Here is a 15,291-nt window from a genome sequence, read left to right as displayed (position 1 = left end):
TTAAAAAAATAAAAATTTAAAAAAGAATCTCTACAGTGAGAAACAGCACGACGGGCAGTTCTTCAGCTATTATTATTGTTTTGAATACACTTATTGTACACATACTGCTGCTGATCTGTTACACGCCACTACTGTCCTCTCCCATTTCATTCTGTAATGCTGGATTGCAATAAGAATGGACGCCAATATTATTGGACGCAAAAAAGTCGCAGATTTACGAGAAAAAAGAGGAAAAAAAAAAAAATACTTCTTTCACCACTTTAACCCTTAATAGGGCACTCATTGAAATACTTGCAAATTCCAAATTTCAACCCTAGAGAATATTGGAGGATATTACATACTGCCAGAATGTGTAAAAAAAAACATACGAAAATAATATTTTGAGAAAAAAGTTTACGAGATTAAAGTGGCAAATCTACGAGAAAAAAATCTTAGATTTATGAGATTTAAAGTGGTGAATCTGGGAGAAAAAAGTTGCTTTTTTCCCCACTTTTTTCTTGTGAATCTGCAACTTTTTCGCACAGATTTGCCACTTTAATCTAGTAAATTTGCAACTTTTTCTGTTGCAGAATCAGTATAAATGTTCTAAAGTGAAATGCCGGCAGAGCTCGTTACATCACTTTTGCAGAAACGCAGCATGAAAAGGTCTTATGTGTGAGATTCTTTATAGTCTGGCGACCTGTCCAAAAACATGCGCAGATTTATGAGATTTAAAGTGGTGAATCTGGGAGAAAAAGTTGCTTTTTTCCCACTTTTTTCTCGTGAATCTGCGACTTTTTTCGCACAGATTCACCACTTTAAATCTCATAAATCTGCACATTTTTTTCTTGTAAATTTGCCACTTTAATCTCGTAAACTTTATTCTCAAAATATTATTTTCGTATGTTTTTTTTACACATTCTGGCTGTATGTAATATCCTCCAATATTCTCTAGGGTTGAAATTTGGAATTTGCAAGTATTTCAATGAGTGTCCTATTAAGGGTTAAAGATCATTTGAACACTTTCATATATTGCTGATTTATTTACATAAAATCTTATTCTGTAAAGTAACCAATTATGATATCAAGTATATGTAGTGGAATAAAAACTGCGATATTTATAAGTGGTGAAACTGGGAGAAAAAAGTAGCTTTTTCCCCACTTTTTTCTCGTAAATCTGCAACTTTTTTCACGCAGATTTGCCACTTTAAATCTCTTATATCTGCATTTTTTTCTTGTAGATTTGCCACTTTAATCTAGTAAATTTGCAACTTTTTTCTCGAAATATTACCTGAAGTTACCAAATATAGTTCTGTCCAGGGTGTAACCCCAATATGTTATTCTTCCACAAGTAAGTCAGAGGGCTACATGGGCCTTTACCAGCCTTTTACCATCCAGTGGAATCTAACTGTGGCTTTTGTTGTAGTTTTGTTGCTCAGTCGGTTCCCAAGAATTTCTCCACCCACCCACAGTTTTTGCCCTGGGAAGCTGAAATTGGGCATTTAGCGAGGTCAAGTGATTGTGATCTTGTGTGTGTAAATGCATGCCCAAACATGGCTGCAGCTAGGAATTAATGCTTGTTCAATACTAAAAGGAAGACAAAAAAAATCCTTCAGAAATTGTCCTTTAGCACCAAATCGTGTGAGTGGGTGGACTGCTTTATGTGTTTGCCGACTCAGCATTCAGGAGAAATCTGGCCACTCAAACAATAAGATACAATGTAAATAAACTGGCAACTGTAGTTTGAAAGCAATGAACAAGGACAATGGGCCTCCAGAAGATTTTTGTATTTTAATATCAACTTTCTCATACTTTTATAATTTTATATATTTACAGTTCTGCATCACTTGAAAATAGTTTTTGCCCCAAAGAGAAAATAAAAAATATTAGAAAATGCTGCAAGTTCTGCTTAACCCTTTATCAGGCAAAGAACTATATTTAGTAACTTCAGGTAATATTTAGAGAAAAAAGTTGCAAATTTAGTAGATTAAAGTGGCAAATCTACAAGAAAAAAAGTTGCAGATGTAAGAGATTTAAAGTGGCAAATCTGCGCGAAAAAAGTTGCAGATTTATGAGAAAAAAGTGGAAAAAAAGCAACTTTTTTCTCCCAGATTCACCACTTTAACCCTTAATAGGGCACTCATTGAAATACTTGCAAATTCCAAATTTCAACCCTAGAGAATATTGGAGGATATTACATACAGCCAGAATGTGTAAAAAAAAGAAACATACGAAAATAATATTTTGAGAAAAAAAGTTTACGAGATTAAAGTGGCAAATCTATGAGAAAAAAATGTGCAGATTTATGAGATTTAAAGTGGTGAATCTGGGAGAAAAAAGTAGCTTTTTCCCCACTTTTTTCTCTTAAATCTGCAACTTTTTTCTTGTAGATTTGCCACTTTAATCTAGTAAATTTGCAACTTTTTTCTCTAAATATTACCTGAAGTTACCAAATATAGTTCTTTGCCTGATAAAGGGTTAATCTCATGTGCAAGCCTCTCAAGAATGCATAATGTATGTAGGAGCAGTTCTTGCATGAGAAGGACCTGAAAAACTAGAAAACAAGCTGAAACCTGAAACAAAGACTTCTCAAACCAGACATAACCGTTTCCACTAACTTGCACAGACTCTTTAGACTTTGAGAGTCAAGAATCAGCACAAATCTTAAAATATTTCTCTACAGTGAAGAGAACTGATGAGCAGCACCGGCTAACTCTGTGCTTTAAAATATGTTCAATGCTTGTCCCGTGCCCTGGGTCGGTTGAGTTCATATTGACAGTTGTCAGCAAATAAATGACTGCTGATTAATCAGAGTTAAGCAAATATATGTCTGTTTACACTGGTAAAGCTGAAACAACTTAAGTAAGCTCATTAACTAGATTATCAACAGCAATGATGAATTCATTTACCAATTTCAGTCAAAAATCTGAAAAAAAAAAGGTTTTACTGTATCTTTGTGAATTACATACTTTTGAGTTTGAAGTTTTTGGACTGCAGACAAGAGAAGAAATAAATAAAATCTTCCTAAAAATAAAAAATTACACCCTAAACCCTAAATATTAGTTGCAGTCCAACCGAGTAGAATATAGAATGGGCCTCATGCAAGAACAATTCATAGTCTTATCTTAACTTTTGCTTACTTTGTCATTTATAACGTATTTTAAAAACACTTCAAAGTAATAAATACATTTTCAATTCATTAGTGCAAACTGCATGATCACTAAAACAGGTCGGTAAATTGTCTTTATGTCAAAAAGAAAATTCAAAACATGAGAAAACTGGTGAATGCGAAAAGTTCACTCGTACAAGCCTCTTAAGCCTTTATCAGGAAAAGAACTATATTTGGTAACTTCGGGTAGTATTTTGAAGAAAAAAGTTGCAAATTTACTAGATTAAAGTGGCAAATCTACAAGAAAAAAGTTGCAGATTTACGAGAAAAAAGTGGGGAAAAAAGCAACTTTTTTCTCCCAGATTCACCACTTTAAATCTCATAAATCTGCAAAAAAATTTCTCGTAGATTTGCTACTTTAATCTCGTAAACTTTTTTTTCAAAATATTATTTTCGTATGTTTTTTTTTTTACACATTCTGGCAGTATGTAATATCCTCCAATATTCTCTAGGGGTGAAATTTGGAATTTGCAAGTATTTCAATGAGTGCCCTATTAAGGGTTAAAGTGGTGAATCTGGGAGAAAAAAAAAGCTTTTTTCCCACTTTTTTCTCGTAAATCTGCAACTTTTTTCGCACAGATTTGCCACTTTAATCTAGTAAATTTGCAACTTTTTTCTCGAAATGTTACCTGAAGTTACCAAATATAGTTCTTTGCCTGATAAAGGGTTAAGAATGAATCCATTGGTCTGAGTGGTTCTTGTGGGCCTACTTGTTTCCCAAAATGTGTAATTTATTGTGGTGAGTTCATTTCATCTCACAACATTCTGTGTCGTTTTCAGACATATTAACATCCATTTTCAGAGCTCTGCTGCCAGAAAGATCTGTCCACTTTAAAATTCACTGTGAAGGAGCTCAGTGAGGAGCAGGCAAACTCCAAAATATGTGTTTGTTTTCTCGGCCAGTGTGTCACAAACGTATCTTTGCAATCAATATCTTTAGACTAGCTGGCCTGTTGTCCATTCAATAACAAAGCTAGTACTTCATCTGCTGAAGACTGAAGGTCAACCACAGCCTTGATCCAATCAATAACCATGGCACTTCAACATGGAGAAACAAGCAGCATTTTCTGGCATTCTTCCTTCTGTTGTGATGTGGACACAGAGGACACATAAACTCTCACACAGATACAAGATTGGCACATTTCATTTCTTAGTTCTGCTGAAAAGCAGATAGTATCTGTTGCCAATGCCTGGAGGGCCAGTTGGGCGTGAAGTGGAAGGATTGGTGAAGATCACAAGCTTCCTCAACGAGACTATTCGCTCCGTTTTGGCGAAGTTATAATATCAGTTAGACGTGACACACCTGCAACTGCTCAATAAGAACACAGCGGATGATAAAACTGATTGCTTTTGAGTTCAGTTTAAGTTATATATGGCAGTAGTTGCTTTTTGTACAAAATCTCTTGGCCGTTTTATCAATCTACGTTTTGAAATGTTATTGTATCACCAATCAGATAAACATTGATTTTGACCACTTTGGTGCAGACTGAAATATCTTAACTACTGGATAGATTACCATGAAATTAGGTTCATTAACCCTTTATCAGGCAAAGAACTATATTTGGTAACTTCAGGTAATATTTCGAGAAAAAAGTTGCAAATTTACTAGATTCAAGTGGCAAATCTACAAGAAAAAAAGTTGCAGATTTAAGAGATTTAAAGTGGCAAATCTGCGCAAAAAAGGCGCAGGTTTACGAGAAAAAAGAGGAAAAAAAAAAACTTTAACCCTTAATAGTGCACTCATTGAAACACTTGCAAATTCCAAATTTCAACCCTAGAGAATATTGGAGGATATTACATACAGCCAGAATGTGTAAAAAAAAAAAACATACAAAAATAATATTTTGAGAAAAAAGTTTGAGATTAAAGTAGCAAATCTACGAAAAAAAAATGCGCAGATTTATGAAATTTAAAGTGGTGAATCTGCGAGAAAAAAAGTAGCTTTTTTCCCACTTTTTTCTTGTGAATCTGCAACTTTTTTCGCTCAGATTTGCCACTTTAAATTGCTTAAATCTGCCACTTATTTCTTGTAGATTTGCCACTTTAATATAGAAAATGTGCAACTTTTCTCGAAATATTACTTGAAGTTACCAAATATAGTTCTTTGCCTGATAAAGGGTTAATTCATGGTGCACCAATTTGTGCCTTTTGTGGCGGAAATGGCTTTATTTATGTAAAGGAAAACACAAAATCCAGGTGCCGGTTGGCCATTCAAGGTATAAAAATATAATGGAATAAATAAAAAGGCTCTCATGCATTCTGTATTGATTTTAAATATGCATCTTGTATATACAAGGTGCATCTGAAAGCACCACAAAGTCTGTCAGCACAAATTGTACACTGTGACCGCAGATCTTAATGAACAGAAATGCAATTCGCAAACAACAAAAGAAAAGCAACTATAAAAACAATGTGCTTGTCAAAGCCTGCTCACGCGTTTTAACTGGAAGCACAAGTGTGTCATTAGCTGGCGTCTAGATGAACTAAGTAAGGACACACGAACAGGTTCATCCTCAAAGTGGAGAGAGGCAACTATTTGTTTGAGTTCAGTGGAGCGAACAGCTCTGCAGTCTCATGTAAATGTCTCATCATGGCATTTCATAGAATTATGAAAATAGAAATGTATATAGGTTTAACCTTGCAGCTTATTTAAGGCCATTACAAATCTTCCAGAGAGTTTAATATGGAGAGAGTAGAAAAGAGTACTGGTAGCCTGTAAGAAGTGCCAGTACATACAAAACAGTAACAGTATGCCAAAGAGTAAAATGTAGCAGTGGCACTGCTACTGCATACTATTTTTTATTAATTCTTCTTTTCGAACCGAAAAAAATAAATAAATACATATACATATTCATACACATACTCACATAGGCACCATTAAACAGATGTACATAAACATATAAACATTTACACACATACAGTATATAAAGCCCTATACATATACATGCATCTGCCCCGTCTAAGTAATAAGATAGAAATAAGAACCAGTTAACTTAATATTCAATATGCATTTCCTGATATCATTTTGGTTCAAAAAAGAAAAGTGAGTAGGCTGAAGTATAAAATACTTATCTAGGCATCTCCCCTGATACTCAACACTTCAAAATAAGAAATTGTATCTCTATATATAGCCATTTAATGTCAAATAAATATGTATTATTATTATTTATTTACTTATTTTCTTATTAGTCAACCATAGTATATCAAACAACTTAGATCTGAGAATTTTCTATTACTCCCGCAAAGAAAACAAACGAACAAAACTACTTTAAGCACTGCCTTTAGATCATTAATCAGTAACATGCCGTTTTCCTACTATAACTTAAAACATCTGCAGTGAAAAAGGCCATTTTAGAAACCAAACATAAATTGTACCAACTATTTTAGGTTTTTTTTTTTTTATCTAAAAATAATTATTTTATCACCATTTGTTTTCAATGTGAGGGAAAAGGTAGTTTTATCTATGAAAATGAAAAAAAAAACCTGTGAAATTTCTCTCTACAACTCATCTGATATTGCAACTAAGAGGAAACTTGACCTTCTAACCCTCAAGTCCGAGCTCTAATCAGACATCTGGATCTTTTTTCTTTAGCAGGAAATTTCATGAGTGTAACTTCCTCTTTCTGCTGTCAGTGCACGCAGGAGTGCACATACATACAAATTAAGAGCAAGAAAAAAAAGAAAACAAAGCAAAGCTGCAAGCAGGAAAGAACGAAGATAAATCTTTACCTGCAGAACAGGTATTATCAAACACACCCACAACGCAACAGAAGACACCTTTGTCACACAAACACACATAAAACACACAACCTGCAAACACGCCAGAACAAGTCTACCCCACATGTCTGACATTCCTCCTGACCAAGAAGTGAGCGTTGATGATTTGTGAACCTCCCATTCATACTGAGCTGTCTCTGCACCATTCCCTTTCCTCTTGTGCTTTTTCTCTCACGTTGGGTAAAATCAAATTAAATCCAATGACTGCGTATTTAGGCTTATACATTTCAAAAGAATAAACTGTTTCACTGTTTTCTGGTGGTTCAAAGGCTGCTCAAAAGACATGTTTAAAAGGTGAATATCTTTTGGTTTTCAATAGCATTTATTTAAACTATATCTCACTGTGACGTTTGTCTTGACTACAAGTTGAAACACAGCCATCACATGCTGCTCCAGGCAACACCTAAAATGAACTTTCCAGACAAAATCTCTCCAGTTTTATCATGTTATGACCTGCAAGCCATCTGCCACAAAACATCCAAACAAACACTGACACTGACCCTGGAAACAGCAATTATGAAACGATCGAAAGCTCCAGAACACCTACACTGCAAGAAAGCCAACTTGTATTTTTTTGGCCTAAAACAGTGATTTAAGTTGGTAAAACTTGGAAATATAAACTATTGACATTTAGGGCAATAATGTAAGTTAGCACAACAAAGGAAGCCAGTTGTCTGCTCAAACACAAGTTGGTGAGTTGTTGTTACTTATATCTTTAAGTTGGGGTTCACAACAAGGGACAATAGTTCTGATAACTCTTATTTCTTTGTTGTGAAATTTGGTCATTAGCGAATGCTAGCGGCTAACTGATGCTAGCGGCTAACTGATGCTAGCGGCGCTGCTTGTTACAGCTACAAGAGTAGCCATTAGCGTATCAATGCTAACTCAAAATTGTGGTCGCAACATTAGCTGACATTTCATAGCGGCGTTACAATCGTGCCAGAGAAATTCAGAGTGGAGCAAACTCAAAAACAAAACTTAAAATATTTAGTTTAATTGTCCAACTGAAAATTTTATCAAAGTTTGTTGCCTTGAAATTTTGAGTTCACCCAACTTTTCTTTTCTTGCAGTGTACTAATGGACTCTGAGTTGAGATTGTTTCACAATTGCCGTTTGAACTTTTAATCTCAACTCCTAGGCAAACCTGGATGAGAACTCCTTAAAATGCAGAACAGCTACTTACAAACCTCGAGGTGACATTGTTTTACTAATCAAATCTTCATAATTTCTTGTTACCTATAATGACTCTCAAATTGGGTAAAATTAAGGGGAAGAAAACACAATAAAACACCAAAGGAGGCTCATTTTACGAATATACATGCCTCTGGTGATTCACACCTCTAATGTTTATCATGTCGACGGAAAACCAGCAGACTAACTGGGAAAAGGCAATATTTCAATCATTTGGACGATGCTTAATGCTTAAAGCTGATTTCTACACATTGAAGTGAAGCTGGAACAAACCATAGAGTCTGTTCTGCTAAAATGGAATATGGGGCATTTATTTAGCATGTGCTTATTTCATATTAACCACTTGTTTATTGAATAACCAGAAAATATGCTAAATCAGGATATGAAATTATCTTTGTCGGGATACATGCGAAGATAGAACCAGGTCAATAATTTACCGCCAACTGCAGTTAATGGACAAAGTTCCCGTCTACCCGTCTGAGAGACGATGTTGCATGCATCTAGGGATGGGTACCTTTCACATTTGAACCAATACGGTACCGATACCCGGTACCTGGGAATCAGTATCAATACTCAACAAAATATAAACTTTAAAAAATATATCCAAACAATATAAAATCCAGGATGAGCAGTGCTTTATTGTTGAGTGAACGTGCATTTTGTAACATGAAGGTTGCAGCGTTAGCAAAGAATGCAGAGGAACGCTCTCAGGTTGCAAGTGTACGGAGGAAAAAAAAAAATAGTTGCAAGTGCACGTGTGATTTGTTGTGATGACGTCGTAGCTGTGCGGCGCAGCGCCGGACAGACAGTATTGTGGGCGTGGCATGGATGGAATAAACAAAGTTGAGTCGGGCTGCTCTGTGCACATATCAAGGATGACGCAGGAGTCCGAGGGATTTAATTTCAGCGAGGCAGTTTGGAGTAAAGTGGCAGGTAATATTCCTGAGTTGAAGAGCGGAGTATTAGCGGAGGACCAGAGATGTAGCAGCTAGCTGCTAGCTGTTAATGACCGGTCTACAGAAGAATGGAGAGAGCAAACGGAGTAAGGAAGGTCCGATCTCGAGGCAGACGAAGGCCAAGCCCGGGTAGAGACATTGGAGAGATAGCAGCTGGCGGCTAGCAGGCCTAGAGCCAGCTGTTCGTCTCTGCGCCGGGGTGGAAGAGGGCAGCAGCTAGTGGCCGCGGTGAGCAGACAGGACCAGACGAGGAGGTAAATAAAACAATAAAAAACAGTGCGATCGTCAGCACGCTTGTTAATCAAAGACGTTAAATGAAAACAGGTTGAAATCAATGATCAGTTTAAAGGTAACGCCGTTTAGGTAACGAAACATGGTACCATTTGAATTTACATGAATCGGTACTCTGTAGTACCGACGGAATTCGGTCGGTACCTATAAAAGTACCGAATTCGGTACCCATCCCTACATGCATCATATGCAGCCACTTCCTAACCACACAAGCTAGTTTAGCTGTGAGTGTGTCTCTGCGTTAGTATGACTGCAGATTTCACCCACCAGTCCTCATCAATACAGTGGGGTGTAATTGTCATGTAGCTGTCCGTTTCAAGCACCACTTGGAGTGTTTTCACACCTACATGGATCAGTTAATGAATTTGTAAACTTGGAGCGGTTGCCCCTTGGTTCGGTTTCTTTTCACACAAAGAAAAATCCAACCGCAAAAAAAAAAATGCATCACTACAAACGACTGACAGCGTTGATTTCAGTGATTAGTCAGATATGTCTGGGGTGGAAGCAAAAACGTTAATACAAGAAGAAGAATGTTCTTGACTAGTGCATACTTCTTCTTTTGCTTTGCAATTCTCTGACAAGCTGCTCCTACTTTTATGCAACTTGCTATAGTTTGAATGCTCTGCAATCTCCCAGAGCGCAAAGCACACCTGGCTATGAGACGTTTAGCTGTTACTTGTGAAAAACAGAAGGTTTTTGGGTCAGACTGAGGTTGGATCACATTCACTTTCATTTGGGACCTGACCTAGACCGCCTACACTGTAAAAAAAAAAAGATAAACAATAGCTACTAAATGAAATTGAGGCAACAGATTGCATGCAATATTATTAATTAAATCTAACTACGTTACAAGTTGAGTTAACCCTTAATAGGGCACTCATTGAAATACTTGCAAATTCCAAATTTCAACCCTAGAGAATATTGGAGGATATTACATACTGCCAGAATGTGTAAAAAAAAATATATACGAGATTAAAGTGGCAAATCTACGAGAAAAAATTTTGCAGATTTATGAGATTTAAAGTGGTGAATCTGGGAGAAAGAAGTTGCTTTTTTCCACTTTTTTCTTGTAAATCCGCGACTTTTTTCGCGCAGATTTGCCACTTTAAATCCCTTAAATCTGCAACTTTTTTTCTTGTAAATTTGCCACTTTAATCTAGTAGTTTGCAACTTTTCTCAAAATATTACCTGACTCTAACTACCAAATATAGTTATTTGCCTGATAAAGGGTTAATAACAACTTAACAGGAAGTGCCTGTCAATTACAAAGGACTAATTCTATTGTGTTGGATTCATTCAAAATTCTCTTGATTTAGAATAACATACACATAAAGATTATATTTAATGTGGTCAAAATAAGTAGATTCTATCTCAAACATTTTATATTAAAGCTACTTAAACAACTGCCTCAAAATCAAGGACGCATTTATATTTAATACATTTTATCAAATATATTAAGTAAAATGAAATGACTAAAGAATAATTTATTACAGTGTATTCTTAAGGGGCCTGGTCTGGTTATTTTGGTCCACACCAGAGTGTGATTCCTGTGTTCACACCTGCCCAAACTAATCACACAAAGGGGGGAACAACAAACCAGAGTGAGTGAACAAATCGTAGTGAATCATTTTTTGCAAGTGTGGTTTCGCGTAACGCCTACACGAGTTGTATTTAACCCTTTATCAGGCGAAGAACTATATTTGGTAACTTCAGTGGCTATCAAAATGGGGTCGAGAAAAAAGTTGCAAATTTACTAGATTAAAGTGGCAAATTTACTAGATTAAAGTGGCAAATCTAGAAGAAAAAAAGTTGCAGATTTACGAGATTTAAAGTGGCAAATCTGTGCGAAAAAGTTGCATATTTACGAGATTTAAAGTGGTGAATCAGTGAGAAAAGTTGCTTTTTTCCCACTTCTTTCTCATAAATCTGTAACTTTTTTCCATGCAGATTTGCTACTTTAAATCTCTTAAATCTGCTACTTTTTTTCTTGTAGATCTGCCACTTTAATCTAGTAAATTTGCAACTTTTTTCTCGAAATATTTTTATTTTTTATTATGGATATCCGCTGAAGTTACCAAATACGGTTCTTCGCCTGATAAAGGGTTAAGAAATAGATTTTGAAGCCCATCGTATTTTTACTGTGCAACGAAATGTATTATCTTTTTTTAAAAATATAACTACTGAACTAATTAAACTGGTATTCATCGGTCAAAGTTCTTGTTGGTTAAAAGGTTTAACAGTTATTTATTAACAACCCTTTGCCAAGTAAAACAGGGCTATTTTTCTTCATCATGTGAGGAGCATGTCTGATTGTGGTTAGTACAAAGTCTGCTGTCTGTAGCTGTCTGTGTCCATCCGAGAGTATGATCAAAGTTTAACAGGTGCAGCTCAACCACATTTAACCAAATTTCACAAAACTTACTTTCCATTTTATCTCCATGAGAGCTGAGCAAACACGGTCTATGAGATGTGGTTGATAGTTGTTAAAAGCTAGACTAGGAGCACTAGGGCTGCAACTAGTGATTCTTTTCAGCATCTTTTTAATCCATCAGATATTTGTTCAATTAACTGATTAATTGTTTGGTCTTTAAAATGTCAGATAATGGTGAAAAATGTCAATCAATGTTTCCCAAAGCCAAAGATGATGTCTGGTTTTGTCCATAACTCAATGATATCCAGTTCACTCTCTGAGAGCAATAAAGAAAACTGTAAATATTCACATTTAATAAGCTTTTTTTGGGCCAAAATGAAACTAACGATTATTGTCATTATCGATTAATCCACCATTTTTTCTTGATTAATGGTTTGGTCGATAAAATGTCAGCAAAAATGTACAAAGACGTCCATTTCACTCTCTATAAAGTTTAAGTTAATATCTTTAAATGTCAGTCAGAAAGCAGCATTTTTTGCCATTTCCGCAATAAACAATTAGTTTATCCACATGGATGAAGGAAGGTTTACCTGGGGCAGATAAACTCACTATTATTAAGGCTGTTATTATGATTTTCGAATTATCATTATTATCTTTTATTTTTTTCTGATTTTCAAGTTGCCTATCAATTTAGGTATAAGTATGTCTTTGTAAGAGTATTGTGATAGAGTTTAAATGCTTCTGCAAGAATGTGATTTTGATTTTATTCATATTATTTTTTTTATTTTTTAAAACCATTTCTTTTTATGTTTTGATGAAAAAACTTGACATGTTTACAAGATGTAGAGCAACATGTATGTGCTGTTTTGTTTTTCTTCAAATAAAAACTTTAATAACAAAAAACAATTCGTTGATTATCAAAATAGTTGATGATTATTTTTCTGTCGATCAACTAACTGATTAATAATTGCAACCTTACCTATAGACGCCTCTATCTTTTGACCTGACAATCACCAAATCAAAGCCTGCCGTGCAGCCTGACTGATTGATTGATTGATTGATTAATTGATTAACTCTCTACATCTTCACTGTGAACAAAGATCTCTGACTCACAACATCACAGACAACCCTGTGACCACTGTGTTGTATAAGAGGCCGTCTATGGATTTAAGAGTTCAGCTAACTGTTGGAAACCGACCACGAAACCCGACCTGACAGCGTCTCCACCTGTGCACGCCTCTGATTGGTCGGTTCCCTCTAAAGGTGCTATCAGCTCAGGTTAATTCATCACACAGCAGCTCACTGCAAGACTCACTCAAGCACATAAAGTGTTAATGTCTCTCTACCCCTCAATGCATTTCCTGTAAAACCACCAGAAGCTGCAGCCACAAGAGGAGATGAGGGGACTTTTTTTTTTTTACTGCTAATAAATTAACAACTTTGAACAACTTTTTCCCAGTAAATTAAATCTTATTATGTAAGAGCATGATGTGGAAACTTTGGTCATTTTCTTCTGAAAACCTCAGACGGTCACATGACCGGAGCAGATAAGTTTTGGTGGGTGTCTGAGACGGATCAGAGAAGTGGAGGAAGTGATACCGCAAAACACGACGTTTGCTGTGTTACTGTAGCATGCATGTGATTGAGGGGTGTCACTATGTTGCAGTGAGGGGCTCGTTTATGAAACCATTTTGTGTCTAGACACCCACGGACACATCATCACCACCCACACACACACACACAAACCCACCATTTTACCATTCCAATCAGACGTCAGTCTCAGTTTAAGGGGAGAAAAGAAAAATAAAGCTTGAGAAATCTAACTTCCTGGTCTGCCTCCCATTTCTCCTTGGCCAAAAGCAGACATCTCAGCTTTCAGCACTCCGCCGACTCTTCTACTCTTACATCTCTCTGCTGCCTCTTCAGCCGGAGCCTCTTCAGAGTGTTCTCACTCTCATTTATCACTGTTGGCAGCAAGCACCTGCTTTGAGTTTGACACCTGCCTGCCAACACCAACACGCCGTCAACAAAAGAGCCAACAGGTCACTCTTAACAGTGTGCAGACCTGCGGCCCTCAGCACAACAAACATCCACAAACAACAACACAACAACACTCCTTCAGACAGTGAACATCCGTCCACACACCCACAGACATATGCAGCAGAGGGATTTGTGAATGAGCCACTGCTCTTACCTTGGCACTGGAATCCCTGTTTCCCAAAGCCCCTGTGGACAGAAGACAAGGATGTCAGAATCTTTTGGGGGGGGAATTCATGAAGAGATGCACTGACAATGACGCATGCACACACACACACACACACACACATGCAGATATCCAATCACATATGGACACAAACATCAACACACACACAGCTGCAGCAGCAACAGTAACAGTAACAGTGGGGCCCTGTGTGTCTGTCTCCAGCTGCATTCCTCCACCAGACCTCCAGTTTCAGAGATGGTCGATGCGGTAAACGCCGAGCAGCAGCGACTGCTCTGCGGCTGCCGACAACGCATCCCCCCCCCCCCCACCCCCCATGAAAGGCCCGCTGGTGCTGTCGCATCCTGGAGAACTGGGGGAATATGGCGCATCGCGTGTTTTTGACAATGACAATGAATGAAACACTGCGGTGTCTGAACAGTGTCAGTGTGAAGGGAAGGAGGCCGATCAGAGCCGCAGCAGCAGCAAGTGAATCACCTGTGTCCTTTTACCCCCCCCCCCCCCCCCCCCCTCACACACACACACACACACACACACACACACACACGCGCGCGCGCTCACACACACACTCACCAGATGAAGTCCGTGCAGTGGCTGCAGAAGGTGGGCTGCTTGAAGAAGCGCGCGATGAACTTGTGGTTCTTCACCTCGTGCACGTTCTTCTGGCGGAGGGCTCCCTGTCGGGCGAAGCCGCGCGCGCTCTCCGGTGCCTCTCCGTCGCTGTTGGGGTCAGCCATCTTAACGAGGAAGCGGCGGCGGCGGTCCGAGAGGAACGGGGGGTGAGGAGCACGGAGACAAGAGAGGGAGAGAGACGACGACGACGGAGGAGGAGGACGGCGGAGGAGAAAGAGTAGCGGTGCAGGTACCTCCTCCTCTCCGCCCCGCTGGCCGCCTCGGTGTCGCTCGTGCTGCCGGTGTTTTGTCGGTCTGCGTCCAGCTCGCGCTGAAGCTGCTGCTGCTGCTTCCGGCGGGTCCCCGTGCCGCGCGCCTGCTTCCCTGTTTCACCAATGTGTTGCTGCCTACAACTCTCTCTCTCTCTCTCTCTCTCTCTCTCTCTCTCTCTTCTCTCTCTCTCTCTCTCTCTCTCTCTCTCTCTCTCTCTCTCTCTCTCTCTCTCTCTGATACCCAAAATTACCACATATGAGTGTGTGTGTGCGCGCGCAGTTGTTTACACACCTATGAAAGCAATCCTTGTCAACAGCAACACAAGTTAAACCACATGTACTGCATACTTTCAGTGGAGAATGACTATAGGGGACACACACAAACACACACACACACACACACACAGACACACACACACACACACACACATTCAGGACTGGATCATTAACCT

The 15,291-nt window shown here is 38.0% G+C and overlaps 1 protein-coding gene across 2 annotated transcripts in view; it reads right to left on the bottom strand.

The window, feature by feature from the left end:
* LOC131979402 (protein kinase C beta type-like) overlaps window positions 1-14,904 on the bottom strand; it is a 53,992-nt gene extending 39,088 nt beyond the window's left edge. Inside the window, exons 1-2 of one of the 2 annotated variants that reach the window (XM_059343379.1) lie at window positions 14,529-14,904; window positions 13,929-13,960 (exon numbers count right to left, since the gene is read on the bottom strand). In XM_059343379.1, coding sequence (XP_059199362.1) covers window positions 13,929-13,960; window positions 14,529-14,692 — 196 coding nt within the window. In that variant the 5' untranslated portion in view covers window positions 14,693-14,904. The remainder of the gene's footprint in view (window positions 1-13,928; window positions 13,961-14,528) is intronic. The other variant, XM_059343373.1, reaches the window with a different exon arrangement.
* Window positions 14,905-15,291: the final 387 nt, after the last annotated feature.

The sequence above is a fragment of the Centropristis striata genome, chromosome 1 (assembly GCF_030273125.1).
Source record: "Centropristis striata isolate RG_2023a ecotype Rhode Island chromosome 1, C.striata_1.0, whole genome shotgun sequence".
Classification (NCBI taxonomy): Eukaryota; Metazoa; Chordata; class Actinopteri; order Perciformes; family Serranidae; genus Centropristis; species Centropristis striata.
The sequence above is the reverse complement of the archived record's forward strand: the minus strand, read 5'-3'. Positions and strand labels throughout refer to the sequence as shown.